The sequence below is a fragment of the Eretmochelys imbricata genome, chromosome 11, assembly GCF_965152235.1.
Source record: "Eretmochelys imbricata isolate rEreImb1 chromosome 11, rEreImb1.hap1, whole genome shotgun sequence".
Lineage (NCBI taxonomy): Eukaryota > Metazoa > Chordata > Testudines > Cheloniidae > Eretmochelys > Eretmochelys imbricata.
In genome coordinates, this window is record NC_135582.1 from 37075063 (window position 1) to 37093600 (window position 18538).

The 18538-nt window shown below is 40.8% G+C and overlaps 1 protein-coding gene across 6 annotated transcripts in view; it reads right to left on the reverse strand.

The window, feature by feature from the left end:
- LOC144272505 (sodium channel protein type 2 subunit alpha-like) overlaps window positions 1-18538 on the reverse strand; it is a 130587-nt gene that overhangs the window by 42337 nt on the left and 69712 nt on the right. For all 6 annotated transcript variants that reach the window (XM_077830615.1, XM_077830613.1, XM_077830612.1 and 3 more), the window contains one exon: window positions 8239-8356. In XM_077830615.1, coding sequence (XP_077686741.1) covers window positions 8239-8356 — 118 coding nt within the window. The remainder of the gene's footprint in view (window positions 1-8238; window positions 8357-18538) is intronic.

An 18538-nucleotide genomic window follows, 5' to 3' on the forward strand; every position in this document is an offset into this window, starting at 1 on the left:
ATGCCGCTTCTATGATGAGCTGCATGCCATTTTAGGGGGTTCAGCCACCACTACTCCAGCCGTGTTGTTTGACTCCTTCAATGGAGATGGGCGCAACACAGAAGCAGGTTTTGGGGACGAGGAAGATGATGATGAGGTTGTAGATAGCTCACAGCAAACAAGCAGAGAAACCGGTTTTCCCGACAGCCAGGAACTGTTTCTCACCCTGGACCTGGAGCCAGTACCCCCCGAACCCACCCAAGGCTCCTGGGTCTGCCTCCCGGACCCGCCAGTCGGAGAAGGGACCTCTGGTGAGTGTACCTTTTTAAATAGTATATCTAGTTTAAAAGCAAGCGTGTTTAATGATTAATTTGCCCTGGCATTCGCGGCCAGTACAGCTACTGGAAAATTCTGTTAATGTGTCTGGGGATGGAGCGGAAATACTCCAGGGACATCTCCATAAAGCTCTCCTGGATGTACTCCCAAAGCCTTTGCAAAAGGTTTCTGGGGAGGGCAGCCCTATTTCGTCCACCAGGGTAGGACACTTTACCGCGCCAGGCCAGTAGCACATAGTCGGAATCACTGCAGAACAAAGCATTGCAGTGTATGTTTGCTGGCGTCAAACAACATCCGTTCTTTATCTTTCTGTGTTAACCTCAGGAAAGTGATACCATTCGTGGTCACCTGGTTGAAATAGGGTGCTTTTCTTAAGGGGACATTCAGAGGTGGTTGTTCCTGCTGGGCTGTTTGCCTGTGGCTGAACAGAAATGTTCCCCGCTGTTAGCCATGGGGAGGTGGGTTAGCCACATGGTGGGGGGAGGCAAAATGTGACCTTGTAACGAAAGCACATGTGCTATTTATGTAACGTTAACAGCAAGGTTTACCGTGAAAGCGTGCACCCATTATTCTATAAAATGTGTTTTTTTAAATACCACTGTCCCTTTTTTTTTCCTCCACCAGCTGCATGTGTTTCAAGGATCACAGGATCTCCTCCTTCCCAGAGGCGAGCAAAGATCAGAAGGCGAAAAAACCGCACTTGCGATGAAATGTTCTTTGAGCTCATGCTGTCCTCCCACACTGACAGAGCACAGACGAATGCGTGGAGGCAGACAATGTCAGAGTGCAGGAAAGCACAAAATGACCGGGAGGAGAGGTGGAGGGCTGAAGAGAGGGCTGAAGCTGAAAGGTGACGGCAGCGTGATGAGAGGAGGCAGGATTCAATGCTGAGGCTGCTGGAGGATCAAACTAATATGCTCCAGCGTATGGCTGAGCTGCAGGAAAGGCAGCTGGAGAACAGACTGCCTCTACAGCCCCTGTGTAACCAACCGCCATCCTCCCCAAGTTCCATAGCCTCTTCAGCCAGACGCCCAAGAACACGGTGGGGGGGGCTCCTGCCATCCAGCCACTCCACCCCAGAGGATTGCCCAAGCAACAGAAGGCTGGTATTCAATAAGTTTTAAAGTTTTAAACTTTTAAAGTGCTGTGTGGCCTTGTCCCTCCCTCCTCCCCCACCCCTCCTGGGCTACCTTCGCAGTTATCCCCCCATTTGTGTGATGAATTAATAAAGAATGCATGAGTGTGAAGCAACAATGACTTTTATTGCTTCTGCAAGCGGTGATTGAAGGGAGGACGGGAGGGTGGTTAGCTTACAGGGAAGTAGAGCGAACCAAGGGGCAGGGGGTTTCATCGAGGAGAAACAAACAGAACTGTCACTCCATAGCCTGGCTAGTCATGAAACTGGTTTTCAAAGCTTCTCTGATGCGCACTGTGCCCTCCTGTGCTCTTCTAACTGCCCTGGTGTCTGGCTGTGCGTAACCAGCTGCCAGGCGATTTGCCTCAACCTCCCACCCCGCCATAAATGTCCCCCCCTTACTCTCACAGATATTGTGGAGCGCACAGCAAGCAGTAATAACAGTAAAAAGAAAAGGAGTATTTGTGGCTCCTTTTCTTTTTGCAAATATAGACTAACACGGCTGCTACTCTGAAACCAGTAATAACAGTGGGAATATTGGTTTCACTGAGGTCTAACTGAGTCAGTAAACTGCGCCAGTGCGCCTTTAAACATCCAAATGCACATTCTACCACCATTCTGCACTTGCTCAGCCTGTAGTTGAACAGCTCCTGACTACTGTCCAGGCTGCCTGTGTATGGCTTCATGAGCCAGGGCATTAAGGGATAGGCTGAGTCCCCAAGGATAACTGTAGGCATTTCAACATCCCCCACGGGTATTTTCTGGTCTGGGAATAAAGTCCCTTCCTGCAGCTTTTGAAACTGACCAGAGTTCCTGAAGATGCGAGCGTCATGTACCTTTCCCGGCCATCCCACATTGATGTTGGTGAAACGTCCCTTTTGATCCACCAGTGCTTGCAGCACTATTGAAAAGTACCCCTTGCGGTTTATGTACTCGCTGGCTTGGTGCTCCGGTGCCAAGATAGGGATATGGGTTCCGTCTATGGCCCCACCACAGTTAGGGAATCCCATTGCAGCAAAGCCATCCACTATGACCTGCACATTTCCCAGGGTCACTACCCTTCATATCAGCAGATCTTTGCTTGCGTTGGCTACTTGTATCACAGCAGCCCCCACAGTAGATTTGTCCACTCCAAATTGATTCCCGACTGACCAGTAGGCGTCTGGAGTTGCAAGCTTCCACAGGGCTATCGCCACTCGCTTCTCAACTGTGAGACTGCTCTCATCTTGGTATTCTTGCGCCTCAGGGCAGGGGAAAGCAAATCACAAAGTTCCATGAAAGTGCCCTTATGCATACGAAAGTTTCGCAGCCACTGGAAATCATCCCAGACCTGCAACACTATGCGGTCCCATCAGCCTGTGCTTGTTTCCCGGGACCAGAATTGACGTTCCACCGCATGAACCTGCCCCATTAGCACCATGATGCCCACATTGCCAGGGCCCGTGCTTTGAGAGAAGTCTGTGTCCATGTCCTTATCACTCTCGTCGCTGTGCTGATGTCGCCTACTCGCCTGGTTTTGCTTTGCCAGGTTCTGGTTCTGCATATACTGCTGGATAATGTACGTGGTGTTTAATGTGCTCCTAATTCCCAAAGTGATCTGAGCAGGCTCCATGCTTGCCATGGTATGGCGTCTGCACAGAAAAAAGGCACGGAACGATTGTCTGCCATTGCTCTATTGGAGGGAGGGGCGACTGACGACATGGCTTACAGGGAATTAAAATCAACAAAGGGGGTGGCTTTACATCAAGGAGAAACAAAAACAACTGTCACACAGAATGGCCCCCTCAAGGATTGAACTCAAAACCCTGGGTTTAGCAGGCCAATGCTCAAACCACTGAGCTATCCCTCCCCCCGGTATTTCAGGCAGGACTGAATCTCCATTAAACTTTTCAAGGTGCCCCAACAGACTTCACCGAAATGATTGTCGGCTGTCGATTTCAGGGAGGGAGAGAGGGGAAAGCAAATGAATACAAAACAAATCTGGTGTATTTCTTGTTTTGATCCACTCCATCTATCTTTTACATCTTTGGTTGGCAGCGGACGGTGCAGTAGGACTGCTAGCCATCCTCATCTCCTGGCTGATCGCCAGAAGACGGTACAATAGAACTGCCAGCAGGACTAAAGAGAATGACCCGGTCGAGCCACTCCTATTTTAGTCCCTGCACCCATGTCTGCCCAGGCGCTCCTGACCGACCTTACCGAGGCGGCCAGGAGCACCTCGGACATTATGATGGTGGTTATCAGGCCTATTGCACCATCTGCTGCCACAAGGCAATGGGTTGCTGCTGTGTAGCAATGCAGTACCGCATCTGCCAGCACCAAGGAGACGTACGGTGACAGTGAGCTGAGTGGGCTCCATGCTTGCCATGGTATGGTGTCTGCACAGGTAACTCAGGAAAAAAGGCGCAAAACGATTGTCTGCCGTTGCTTTCACGGAGGGAGGGAGGGCCTGTTGACATGTACCCAGAACCACCCGCGACATGTTTTTGCCCCATTAGGCATTGGGATCTCAACCCTGAATTCCAATGGGTGGTGGAGACTGTGGGAACTGTGGGATAGCTACCCAAAGTGCAACGCTCCGGAAGTCGACACCAGCCTGGGTACTGTGGAAGCACTCCGCCGAGTTAATGCACTTAAAGCATTTTGTGTGGGGACACACACAATCGACTATATAAAAATGATATCTAAAAAACCGACTTCTATAAATTCAACCTAATTAGTAATTAGTATATTTTCCCAAACTTGTCTTGGGTAGAACCAGTAAGACAATATAAATTGATAAAAACTGTATACGAAATCATCAAGCCTAAGACTGACATCTCAAGAGTAGACAAGATAAAAAGACTGAGGAAATCCCTTTCCTCCAGTTTAAAAACTATCCTCTGGGTCTCGCAGTGCATCTTAATTTATTTGTGTCTGTCTTTTGGAATAGAAACTCCTTATGGCAAAGACTATTTTGCCTTGTACAGCAATAAGCATATTGCCGGCACTTAAGTTATAGATAACAACTATGCATCCGATGAAGTGAGCTGTAGCCCATGAAAGCTTATGCTCAAATAAATTGGTTAGTCTCTAAGGTGCCACAAGTACTCCTTTTCTTTTTGCGAATACAGACTAACATGGCTGTTAATCTATAACTTGGAACACTTATTAATGTGTCAAAATAAAGGAAAAGTGTTCTACAGGATTTAACAAATAGGGTGTATTAAAGGCACAATTTATGACTACGATAATTATTTATTCTGTATACAGTTTTTAACAATTTATATTGTCTCACTGGTTCTACCCAAGACAAGTTTGGGAAAATATACTAATTTCCCAAATAAATATGATGAGAAAAACAATAAATATTCTGATTAGAACAAAAGTAAACTTTTCTTGAAATATAGGTTTGTAAGAACCATCTATAGTAATATGTCCCAGATGGTGCTCCTGACCCAGTCGCAGGAAGGTTCTAGATCATAGGGCTGGTGTGGAGAGGAGGCCGTGGAGTGTTTGTATGGAGTTGGAGAGTGAGAGTGAGCCCAGCTTCCTGCTCTGAGCTTTAAGATCTCTGCATGGAGTCACCACGCCTATGATTTTTGCCCACCCAGTTTGGACCCTGAGTGGGTTGCAAAAGAAGACAAAATGCAGTTGTACCTTTACCTTAGTAAAAAGTTTAGGAACCACTGATCTGTATAGTCCACTTCCACCTTGGAAAGCTCTGTTTTCATTATGAGGTCCGAAGGATTTAGTTGTGCGAATTTCATATTCTAGCAGAGCCCAAGAGCTTTCATGCCCACTTGGTCACTAACACTTTTCCCATTCTTTTTAAGAGATGAGTCAAACATAAAATATCATAAAACATTTTAATGACCCCAGAGGTAAAATCCTACCTCTCCCTGGAGTGTCATTTGTTCCCACGACAATCTGTTACACATAGATAGGGCCCTACAAAATTCACCGTCCATTTTGGTCAATTCCATGGTCATAGGATTTTAAAAATCGTAAATTTCATGATTTCAGATATTTAAAACTGAAATTTCATGGTGTTGTAATTGTAGGGATCCTGGCCCAAAAAGGAGTTGTGTGTGTGTTTGTGTGTGGGGGGGTCCACATGGTTATTATAGGGGGGGTTGCAATATTGTTACCCTTACTTCTGCACTGCTGCCGATGGTGGTACTGCCTTCAGAGTTGGGCGGCCAGAGAGCAGTGGCTGCTGGTTGGGAATCCAGCTCTGAAGGCAGAGCCACTGCCAGCAACAGTGCTGAGGTAAGGATGGTATGGTAGGGTATTGCCACCCATTACTTCGGCACTGCTGCCTTCAAGCTGGGTCCTCAGTCAGCAGCTGATCCTCTCTGGCCACCCAGCTCTGAAGACAGCAGCACAGAAGTAAGGATGGCATGGTATGGTATGGTATTGCTGCCTTCAGAGCTAGGTGCTCAGCAGGGCCAATCAGAGGGGGAGCCAGGAGGGCCATTTGGCCTGGGCCTCAAGCTCAAAGGGGGCCTCAAATTTAGACACTTGCATTGCATATTTTTGTCAGTTTGCCTGCATCAGTGGCTTTGGGTTAATGCACTTTCAATGTGTTGAAGCAGGTGAAGAACTATCACTGTTCAACTATGGGACAAGAGCGTTTGAATGGGCTCACCATGCTTAATATCAACTGTGACATTGCACGAAACCTAGATTTTTCCTCAGTTAGTGCACTTGCACAAAAAAAGGCTAGAAAAGCATTTGTTAAATAAAAAAATTCAAATTATCTCTCTCTCTTTTTTTGGTGCCTTATTTTGTTTTCATGGGTCATTATTTTTTATTTTTATTATGGCTAGGGGCCTCAAAAGCTGGAAGTGGCCCTGGCCTCTCTGGACCTCTGAGAGGGCCTGGCACTCAGCCAACAGCTGCCGCTCTCTGGCCACCCAGCTCTGAAGGCAGCGAAGAAGTAAGGGTGGCAATACCGCAACCTCCCTGCAACTCCCTTTTGGGTGAGAACCCCCAGTGAGAGAAATGCTGGTCTCTCCCATGAAATATGTATAGTATAGAGTAAAAGTACACAAAAGACCAGATTTCACAGTCCGTGATGCATTTTTCATGGCCACGAATTTGGTAGGGCCCTCCACATAGACTATACTGTATTTCATCAGCTCACATAAAAATACTATATACTCCTACAACTTTTACTGGAATGACCAAGAGCATATACTTTACAGCCCCAATAATCTCATCTTGAGTTATTCAAAATGCCTAGTTAACTAAAAGTTGGTTACATCCTTGACAGCAATGCATATCATGTATTTAGATAAAACTACTGGTAATAAAATGTGAAATACTCAAAAATTTAGTGGTTTTTTTGCATTTCATTAAGAATTTGAAAATGGTCCTGAGTTGCAAAAATATTTATGGTTTGTAATTTTTTCTTCTTGAAAATGGGTTCATTTTCACACAAAAGTGAGAACAATTCTAAGTCACAAGGGACCTAATCTGAGCCAAATGTTGATTTGAAGTTCTATCTTAAAAGCTTCAACGTTGTTATGAAACATTTTAATTTTGTAGAAAAATAGAAGTGCAAAAATTGTCCAAAGTGAAATGGTGAAAACTTACATTGAAGATGCCTTTCAAACTTTTTGGAAAACTAGGACTAGGCTGTATAGATTTTGTCCTTTGTGTTTGTGAACATGGGGATAATAATACTAACCTTCTTTATAAAGTGCTTTGAGCTCTACTGATAAAAGCTCTCTATAAGAACTCCATATTTTTATTATCAGATTTTTCACATTATTAAGCAGTGTGTACATTTACGGTGCTATACAAATGAAATTCCAAAATATCACCTTTTTGACATCTCAAAATTTCTGAATGCTCAGATTTTTCTAATTTGGCCCTTTGAAGTTTATGGAATTAACTTTCTTTGCCTCAATCCCTCACCTGTCTCCAATAATTTAAATCTACCTTTTCTGGTAAAACTAGGTTTTTATAAAATGGGCATAATTTAGAAAACTGAAATTAGAATGTCAGAAAAGAATAACCAGTACCATTTTAAACATTTCCATTTATTTTATTTTTGAAATGTTATTAATGGATCAAGAGGACCGGGCAGGACCTTCAACAAGTTTCATATTGACCCAACATGAATGAAAATATGTCAAGAGTGTTAAAAAGGGTTTTAGTCATAAATTAAAGATTAAAATGTAGTCCCAAAATATACTCATCAGAAATCAAAAAGATGGTAAAATATTGTAAGATAACATACAAAATTTTAATTATGCATTGTGGGATTTCATTAGGGCCCAATCCTGCAAAAGAATACACCCAAACAGAGTTCCATTAGAGTCAATAGGATATGAACGTGTGGGTAGGCTTCTTTGCAAGAAACAAGGCTGAAGGGCTTGATCCTGCAGTTTTTACTCATATGACTACTCCATTTGACATCAAAGGGACTACTTACATGAGTGAGAGTTTGCATGACTGGGTCTCTTATTTGTTACAAAATTTAAAGTCTTAGGCCTTGATCCTGGAAAAACTATGCATATGCTTAACTTTATATACCAGGAACAGTCACATTGAGTTCAATGTGACTGTTAACAATGTGTAAATTTAAGTACACGTATAGATTATTGTAGGGTCAGGGCCTTAGGTTGCTTATACTTTTAGAATATCCTCTTACCGTCAGACGGCTCACCATAGAACCCTCTTTATTTGGGGGTTGGAGTCTACAACCCCTTGTCATCTAGCCTAATTTAAGCCTGGACTATAACACTGTAGCAGCCTGCACTAATGGGAATTGATACACCAAAATGTTCCTTCCATACCTTCTGCAAAACAGGCCTTTGGTTCTAGTGCTTCTTCAGAGTCAACATCTGCTTTTTCTTCTCCAAGGGAAGTTATATCAATTGTACTACCTTCAGATGAGCTGTAAATATTTAATTTCTGCAAATGAAAGCCCAGAATATAGACTTTATTTTTATCAGCATATTTATTTTGAATTGTAATTAATATTAAGCATGCAACACTATGTGCAAGGAATAACAAACATTGGTGTATGTGGCCAAAGATACATACCCCCACCCAACACAGTCAGCACTCCACAAGTGTGCAAACGATGCATCTTTATAACTGTAAACCCTAGGGCATGCTATTTTAGTTATCACATGGAATTATAAAATGTTTGGAGTAAAAATAGTAAGGAATTTTTTTTTTTTTTTTTTTTTTACCAAACTCTGTATTTTTACTGAGTGGCCTTTCTAATACAAAGTCCATTTGAGATTTGTCATTTGCTATTGTTTTCTTACTATATTTTTCTCCTGTTGCATTTTGTATCAGTACAAATTACACTGTGCGCTTCAGGATCATTTAGGAACCTAAAGATGAGAGCAGCTTTCATCATACCAGCCTCTTCAACCATAACACTGAAGATCCTGATGGTTGCCGACCATCAGGATAAAACTGTTCTCCAGAAAAATCTGGTATTTTTAAAAAGTTTTTGTTGTTATGGTTTGTTTGTTTTTTCTGGAGGGAGCCATTTAAAAAAAAGTTTTCATAATATAAAAGGAAAAATTAAATATATGATTTTTTTACTCTAGGTTTTCTGCTATTTCTTGAACATCAGGCTGATGCAGCTAAGTAGTTCGGATTTATGTGACAAAAGATTTATAAATGGATTAGAATTACCATTGACCTCTCCATTTTATAGAAGATATTGTGTCAATTTGCCTTAATAATACTGTAAATGAGGTCACAAAATTAGAAACAGCACAATTTCCCCCAGTGGAAACACTTTATATTGGGCATGCAGACATGTAATTTGGGCACTAAGATAAGCAACTTATAAAACTGAAATTAAGCTTCAATAATATTAAAAGAGTATTTTAATTATTCTCCCACTCTGACTATAATACAGATTATATTGTGAATGGCACATCTGTTTTTTCCAGCACTATGACCGAACCAAAAGAAGCCGCACAGAAAGATTTGCACAAATAGAAAAATATGAATTGACAATTCTTAATTTAAAAATTTTTCATAACCTGCAACCATTGACATGTAAACATATATTATGCTTTTTCAACAATACCTTTCAGATTTCTGAAATTTCAGAAAGGAAAAAAAAAGCATGTTAATTTAATTTCAATAGCCATTATTTTACATTCTCTTTTGCTAATGCACGTGTTTTCCTGTGCATTTTGAAACTACTGGTTACTCTGGTGCTCATACCTGTCCTGTCAACATATAGATATATATGTATCAATATATTTCATATACATATATATACACACATATATACACACACACACACACACATATAGAACAGCTAGCACACAATTACCGAAGTACTAAATTAAACTGTAATATAAAGAAATGTCTGAATTTATTTGGTGTTCCCCATTATTGCAAGATCACTTGGCCTAAGTAATCAAAGTCTGTATCCTGATAATTTAAAAAAAGCATGGAGCTGTACTGCATAGTTAACCTTAGACAAGTCTGAGTACCAAACTAAATCAAAGTAGTTTTCATCACATCATTCTCTGGCTTATTACAACGTTATTACCATGTAGTATATAACATCAGTAATGGCTGCACTGATACATAGCTAAATGTATGTAGGGAATGATGTAAGCACACTTAGCACAACAAAAAGTCAGTTGTATGGAATTAATATTAATGAATGCAGACTTGCATTATTAAGAGATACTTTCTATACCTCAGTAGTGCCAACAGAACAGTTAGAGGCATTATTCCAATTAAAGGTGATTTAAAAAAAAATCACGTGTGAAAACAGAAGTAGCAAGCAAATTATATTTATACATTAATTCAAACAAACTATGGAAATAGTATAATCTCCAGGTATTGAAGGATAATTACATCTGTTAAAAACACAACTAAGTTATAACATTAGACTATTTAATTGTCAATATCGGGATTCACATAAAAGTGTGAGTTGTTCAGAGAGTAGAATGTTAGTTTAATTCTGTGTCTAGGGTATGTTCAGTAGAATCCTGATTTTACGAAGATGTAAGGGGATACCCCAAACCTTTGTCAATATATTGTTTTTCTATAGCTTGGAAAAGTAACTTTGTTGTATTTGTGAGAGAAGATATAAAGAACTTAATGACAGGGTGTAGGGCAAGCTATTGTGATAGCTTTTATTAACATAATTGAACTAGTTATTTCCTAATTTACTCTTTATATACAATCTGAATATCTGGAATATTGCCTCTAAACTAATAATATTTATACATAATGTAGCCTATTTCAAATTTTTGTATGAGTATTAATTTAAAAAATTGTAAGCAAGCAGCATCAATATCAACTTTTTGCCCACAACATTTCTGAAACTGAAGAAAATACCGTTTCTGTACACTACAGTATTACATTAAGCTTTTGCTTTCATCATTCCATCATGGATAGCATTTATATGGCAAAATGCTGAAGCAATGACAGGGTAAACCAAAATTATGAACCGGATTATAAAACAAATTAAGTCTTCAAAAGTACTGATTTATTATTTTAAAAAAGCAAAAAGAAAAACAAAAAAGAAACACGCTATTGAGTTGTCATAGTATATTACCTATTCGTACCATATAGTAGAAAATAATTATAACATAAAATAGTTTCCTGTCACCTGAACTGTGAGTTGCTCATTTAGCTACATTAATAGATAATGTTGAATTCAAAACAGATGATGCTTGAGAGCCTGAATTAACACAGGATAAGACAAATAATCATAATTACAAAAATAAATCTGCGTATATGATATTTGAGTTTAATTTATGATAACTTAATCCTAGAGGTTACTACTTAAATCTGGAATGTTTCTTGATTTACATTATATTCAAAGTACTTTATTTCTATGTAATAAGTATTGGTATAAACTTTTTTCGCATCACAGAGGGTTTTATGGCTTGCTTTCCTTTCTGCGGGGGAGAGGGCGGGATATTCGTGTCTTATTACTGTATTTGTTATAAAAGAAGTAAAAGCAATAAAATATGATGTATCTAATTAATAATGAAATCCCTTATGTTATGACTGCATTTCTCAGCGATACAACCACTGCAGTAGTTACTAACTGACCATTCAACCACACACCTCATTTGGAACCTGAAGTACACAATGAGGCAGCAGCAAAGACGGGATAAAAAAGAAAAAAACCCCACCAAAGACAGCACAGTACTGTGTTAAACGTAAAGTACTAAAAAATAAAGGGAAAGTTTAAAAAAAGATTTGAAAAGGTAAGGAAACTGATTCTGATTGTTTCATTTAAATTAAGACGGTTAAAGCAGCATTTTTCTTCCGTAAAGTTTCAAAGTTGTATTAAGTCAATGTTCAGTTGTAAACTTTTGAAACAACCACTAGAATGTTTATTCAGAGGTAAGAACATTTCAGAGTTATGAATAACTTCCATTTCTGAAACAACGAGGTGTACTTGTGGCACCTTAGAGACTAGCACATGTATATGAGCTAAAACCCACTTCATTAGATACATGGAATGGAAAATACAGTAGGAAGATATATATACACAGTACATGAAAAGATGGGAGTTGCCTTACCAAGTCGGGGGGTCAGTTCTAACGAGACAATTCAATTAAAGTGGGCTATTATCAACAGAAGGAAAATCACTTTTGTAGTGGTAATCCGGGTGGCCCATTTCAAACAGTTGACAAGAAGGTATGAGTAACAGTAGGGGGAAATTAGCATGGGGAAATTAGTTTTTAGTTTTTGTAGGTACCCATCCACTCCCAGTCTTTATTCAGGCCTAATTTGATGGTGTCCAGTTTGCAAATTAATTCCAGTTCTGCAGTTTCTTGTAGGAGTCTGTTTTTGAAGTTCTTATTGTTGAAGAATTGCCACTTTTAAGCCTGTTATTGAGTGTCCAGGGAGGTTGAAGTGTTCTCCAACTGGTTTTTGAATGTTATAATTCTTGATGGCTCATTTGTGTCCATTTATTCTTCGGTGTAGAGACTGTCCGGTTTGGCCAATGTACATGGCAGAGGGGCATTGCTGGCACATGATGGCATATATCATATTGGTAGATGTGCAGGTGAATGAGCCCCTTATGGTGTGGCTGATGTGGTTAGGTCCTATGATGGTGTCCCTTGAATAGATATGTGGACAGTGTTGGCAACGGGAGTTGCTGCAGGGATAGGTTTCTGGGTTAGTGTTTTTGTGGTGTGGTGTGGTGTGGTGTGTAGTTACTGGTGAGTATTTGCTTCAGGTTGGGGGGCTGTCTGTAAGCGAGGACAGGCCTGTCCCCCAAGGTCTGAGAGTGAGGGATCGTCCTTCAGGATAGGTAGTAAATCCTTGATGATGCGCTGGAGAGGTTTTAGTTGGGGGCTGAGCGTGACGGCTAGTGGCGTTCTGTCACTTTCTGTTGGGCTTGTCCTGTAGTAGGTGATTTCTGGGTGCCCTTCTGGCTCTGTCAATCTGTTTCATCACTTGAGCAGGTGGGTACTGTAGTTTTAAGAACACTTGATAGAGATCCTGTAGGTGTTTGTCTCTGTCTGAAGGATTGGACCAAATGCGGTTGTATCTTAGAGCTTGGCTGTAGACAATGGATCGTGTGATGTGGTCTGGATGAAAGCTGGAGGCATGTAGGTAAGTACAGCGGTCAGTAGGTTTCCAGTATAGGGTGGTGTTTATGTGACCATCGCTTATTAGCACTGTAGTGTCCAGGAAGTGGATGTCTTGTGTGGTCTGGTCCAGGCTGAAGTTGATGGTGGGGTGGAAATTGTTGAAATCCTGGTGGAATTCCTCAAGGGCCTCCTTCCCATGGGTCCAGATGATGAGGATGTCATCAATGTAGCGCAAGTAGAGTAGAGGCATTAGGGGACAAGAGCTGAGAAAGTGTTGTTCTAAGTCAGCCATAAATATGTTGGCATACTCTGGGGCCATGCAGGACACCATCAAATTAGGCCTGATAAAGACTGGGAGTGGATGGGTCACTTCAAAAACTAAAAACTAATTTCCCAGGCTAATGTTACTCAGACCTTCTTGTCAACTGTTTGAAATGGGCCACCCTGATTACCACTACAAAAGTGATTTTTCCTCCTGTTGATAATAGCCTACTTTAATTGAATTGTCTCATTAGAACTGACCCCCCACTTGTTAATGCAACCCCCATCTTTTCATGTACTGTGTATATTTATCTTCCTACTGTATTTTCGACGCCATGCATCTGATGAAGTGGGTTTTAGCTCACGAAAGCTTATGCCCAAATAAGTTTGTTAGTCTCTAAGGTGCCACAAGTACTCCTCGTTTTTTTTGCTGATACAGACTAACACAGCTATCACTCTGAAACCTGTCTCCATTTCTGAAGTGTTCATAACTCTGAGGTTCTACTGTAATCGCTAACAACATAAAGTAACAAAAAAGAGCACAGCATTCCTATAGCGTGTGGGGAAACAGAGCCAGCTTTTGGTACTGATTGATAATTGAACTAAATTGCTTTACCATCTACAGATTTTGCATAGGGCTAACTGGTTCTGCAGAACATGGCTGTAACCAGGAGGTCTAGGAAGTATATTGCCGCCCATATAGAAGTTTATAGATACATGGGGACATACCACTAGAAGTTACCAGGATTTTATCTTGCTCAATAGCAATGTGCTCTCTCTAGTTCATAAAAGGGAGGAAGGGAAGAAAATTTTCTTGTCCTTTTACTTCCCATGCTCCTACTCAAAATTACACCATACAAAGCCTTCATGTATTGAAATATACCCCCACTTTTCTTGATGCTTTAACCTTTAACTTTGCCTGCTGTTCTTAGCATGGAGAAATAGCTTATATAAGAAACCATAAGTCCATACAACTCTTAGTTTCCACAAGTTCTTGCTAATATTCCCATTCCATAAAGACAAGTATTCTGAACATTTCACACATTGGCTATATCCTCTATTTTAGCACAGTTAATTCTTAACATTTGCCTAGACATTAGAAGGGTCAGGAAAATCTGTGTATAATTTTCTTGTTGTCTGGAAGGAATTCTAATTTTTACAGGAGACAGTGGTTAACCCATACAGAATCTAACTGATTATTCATTAAAGGTTTAAACTGATTTCTAATTAAATAATCAGATTAATATCCTTACATCAAAAGCTTTAAAGAATCCTTCATTTTTATAAATTTGTTCACACAACTGCTGCCATTAGTGTCAGCATTTAGAAATAGTTATCGTTCTGTGGTTTCCAAGAGACTGGAAATTCTACCCTTACCTTAGAATAGGGAGCAACAGGGTGGAACAGTTTAAATCAAGATAGTTTAAATCACTTGATTTTATTTTTAATCATTGATTTAAATCCGGTTGAGCCTTTGCAAAATTAATTTGAAAATCTGTGGCATTACAAATTTAGATTAAAATTTACATTGACATAAAAAGTGCAGTATTTTTTTAAGTGCAACTGCTCTTAGAATCTCTTCTTTGAATTTACACAACTGCTATATGAAAACCCAAAATACTGAAAATTAAGACCCTGATCCTACAAACAACAAACAGATATATCATTTTCCTCATATGAATAGTCCCATTAATAACATGAGTAGATACGCGGAACTCAAAGTTACCGGTAATTATATGCATCAGGTTTGCAAAGCCAGGTGTAAAATTGTATTTTTGCTAAAAAAAAAAAAAAAGCTTTGTGGCATAAAATCTTTGTCACTTCAAAACAAAACTGCTTCACAGTTAACAATGAAAATTTATTTAGACTTTCAATAAAACAAAGTGACTGTGAATTCTGTAATATATATACAGTCCAATATTTGCAAATACAGGAGCTTAAAGTTAGGATTTTAAAATGTATATTTCAAAAGCACCTAAGCCTCTATTCCTGCAAACTCTTATGCACGTGCTTAATTTTACTACTGTGGGCAGTCCTATTGATATCATTTGATGCTACTGACGGTAGTAAAATTAATATGTGTAAGTATTTGCAGGATTGGGGCCTAAGGCCCAGATCTCTCTGTCTCTGCAGCTGATGCTGTTCCACTGTATATAACTAGTTAGTTAAATATGCATTGGGCCACAGAGAGTCAGACTAACTCTATAGTCTAGTGGTTAGGGTACTCACCTAAGAGGCGAGAACCCCAAGTTCAAATACCTTTACCACATCAGGCATGGGGGGGGAGGAGGGGAAATGTGTCAAACACCAGTCTCCCACTAACTATAAAGCCTACAAGGGAGGGTATGTCCCTTTCCTTACCTCCTCTTCCTCCTAGGTCCCCCCGGGGCATTTTGCACAGAGTTAGATGTGCACTACCACCTTTCTTCCAAGAAACAGCTTAGGATGCCAACTTCAGCAGAGGATTCACGTGAATCCCTAATGGAGACTGGCACCTCCCTTCAGCCCTGACTTACCTAACTCTTTGACAGTGGCAAGGCTTAGGCCTCAACCCTCTCCTCAGCATCTGCAATTGGCTCCTTTAGACAGCTCCCTGCTCAGCTTGCTGGCTTTTGTGGATCCCATTCTTAAGCACCCATTCCTCCCCATGCATTGTACCAGGAGCCTAAGTGCATAACTTGGAGCTGTGGATTCCACCGGGTGACTAGGTGCCTGAAAGTTAGGCACTCCAATGCTGAGTGAAGCAGCACCTAAGTCCCTATTGGATTTACTCCTAAGTGATTTAGGAGCACAGCCCCATGGAGGAGTGTAACTTAACTCAAGGATTTCAGCTGTCTTGACTTCTTTTATATATCAAAAGAGTGTGGGTGTAAACGTGGGATATTTGCCTATCGATTTTGTGCTTGAGTTTGTGTTGTTCTCACACGTAGGATGTCAATAAGGCTGGGACATGTTTTCTTCAGCACATATGTGCATTTTAAGTGTGAAAATTCTTCATAGAAAAAATAAATCTCTGTAAAATCTGAAATTCTAATAATTCAGAAATAATTAAAGATCATTACAAAATATCCAATTTAGCAATTAAGACTATATAAAAAGAAGTAAAGAAATAAAAATGGTGTAAATAAAAAATCTGAATTAAATAGATTTAAATACTAAAAAAAAATCACAAAATATTTTTAATTATGATTTTATCCACCCTGGGAAACAACTAAAGTGTGGTAGTTAGTAAATGGAGAACTGTCAGTGATGATCACTTTAGATGCAACAGCAAATGAGAAAACGTGTGAAATACTCAAGATCTATGGATCTATGTGATTTAGGTTTTAGAACATGAATAGTTCACATTTAAATATTCAGAAAAGCAAATTCCTCACACAATTTCCAAATTCCAAGCTGAAGAACATGTGTAACAGCTAGCAATTGCTATACAAAAGATAACAGGAAAAAGATGCTATTTTATGCGTAGTAGTAAAAAAATACTGCTTGGAAAAAACGAACAAATTAGTCACCATAATGCTCTCAAAAGGAGTCGCAGTGAAGTGTGAGGAAGCAGCTCAATTATTCATGCAGGACTCTCACTCTTCAGGCAAATATGGACTGGGAATGCTGCCAAGGAAACATGCTTAGTCCAAGTGAGTGCCTTGGTTCTCTCATTTGATGCTGCTGTAGTCACTTAAACTGCTTTTCTAATTGGCTCCAAATGAGCTGGATCTAGTCCTCCTTAATCAGGAGGATGGTGACTGGAGTAGTGGGGGTAAGGACATTACTTAAAATGGGAAAAAGATATATGCTCAGGGTTCCATAAGCGATGCTAAGGACCTCTCAAGAGAAAAAAGTATCTGGTTACATTCTATTACAAAGTGGAGACAGAATTGGAACACTTAGAATGCCTCTCTTATTCTCTCCTCTTTCGCTCTTCCATCCTTGGAATATTTTCTTACTTATTCATCTCTCTCTCTCATTTCAGAGGAAAATGCTGCTCCTACTTAAAAAACTGAGCTGCTATCACAGGCTCTAACTGTTGAAACCAAATGGAAAGACATGACAGAAGTGTATCAATTTATTTATTTAGATCCAGAATCTGCCACCCTGACTCAAACGGAGCAGTACTTCACTCCATCAATTAGCCTAATAGCTAAATAAGGTACTAATCAACATAAGTAAAGGTGGCAGAAAAAACAGTTACTAACGTCTTGTAACTGTTGTTCTTCGAGATTTGTTGTTCATGTCCATTCCAATAAGGTATGTGCGCGCACATGCGCATGGTGGCCGGAAGATTTTTCCCCTAGCAGCATCCGTCGGGTCAGCCTGGGCGCCCCTGGAGTTGCGCCTTCATGGCACTCAATATAGAGCCCCACCAACCTGCCACCCCCTCAGTTCCTTCTTGCCGGCTACTCCAATAGAGGGGTAGGAGGGAGGGTATTAGAATGGACATGAACAACACATCTTGAAGAACAACAGTTATGAGAAGTGAGTAATCGTTTTTTCTTCTTCGAGTACTTGTTCATGTCCATTCCAATCAGGTGACTCCCAAGCCAAGTTCAGGAGGTGGGGTCGGAGCTGTCCACTGATTGAAGTACTGATCGTCCGAAGGCTGCATTGTCTCTGGCCTGCTGGATAATTGCATAGTGCACGGCGAAAGTGCGTATGGAGGACCATGTTGCCACTCTGCAGATTTCCTGGGTGGTCACCTGAGCCAGAAACACTGTAGATGAAACCTGCGCCCTGGTAGAGTGCATAGTGATCGGAGGTGTGGGAACGCCTGCCAGGTAGTAGCACTCACGGATACAGGACACGATCCATGACGAGATGGGCTGGGATGAAACCGGCTGATCTTTCATCCTGTCCGCCATTGCCACAAACAACTGGACCGACTTTCTGAACAGATTCATTCTCTCAATGTAAAAGACCAGCACCCTTCAGTCATCCAGAGAGTGGAGTCTCTGCTCCCTGCCACTGGAATGAGGTTTAAGGTAGAAAACCGTGAGGAAAATGTCCTGGTTGATGTGAAACTGTGAGACAACCTTTGGGAGGAAAGCAGGGTGAGGCTTGAGCTGACCCTGGTCCTTATAGAACATGGTGTAAGGAGGGTCTGATGTCAAGGCCCTGAGCTTAGACACCCTCCTGGCTGAGGTTATTGCTACCAGGAACGCAACCTTGTAAGAGAGGTAGAGCAGGGAGCATGTTGCTAAAGGTTCAAAGGGAGGCCCCATGAGTCTAGAAAGGACCAAGCTGAGGTCCCAGGCAGGGACTGGCTGACAGATGTGAGGGTATAACC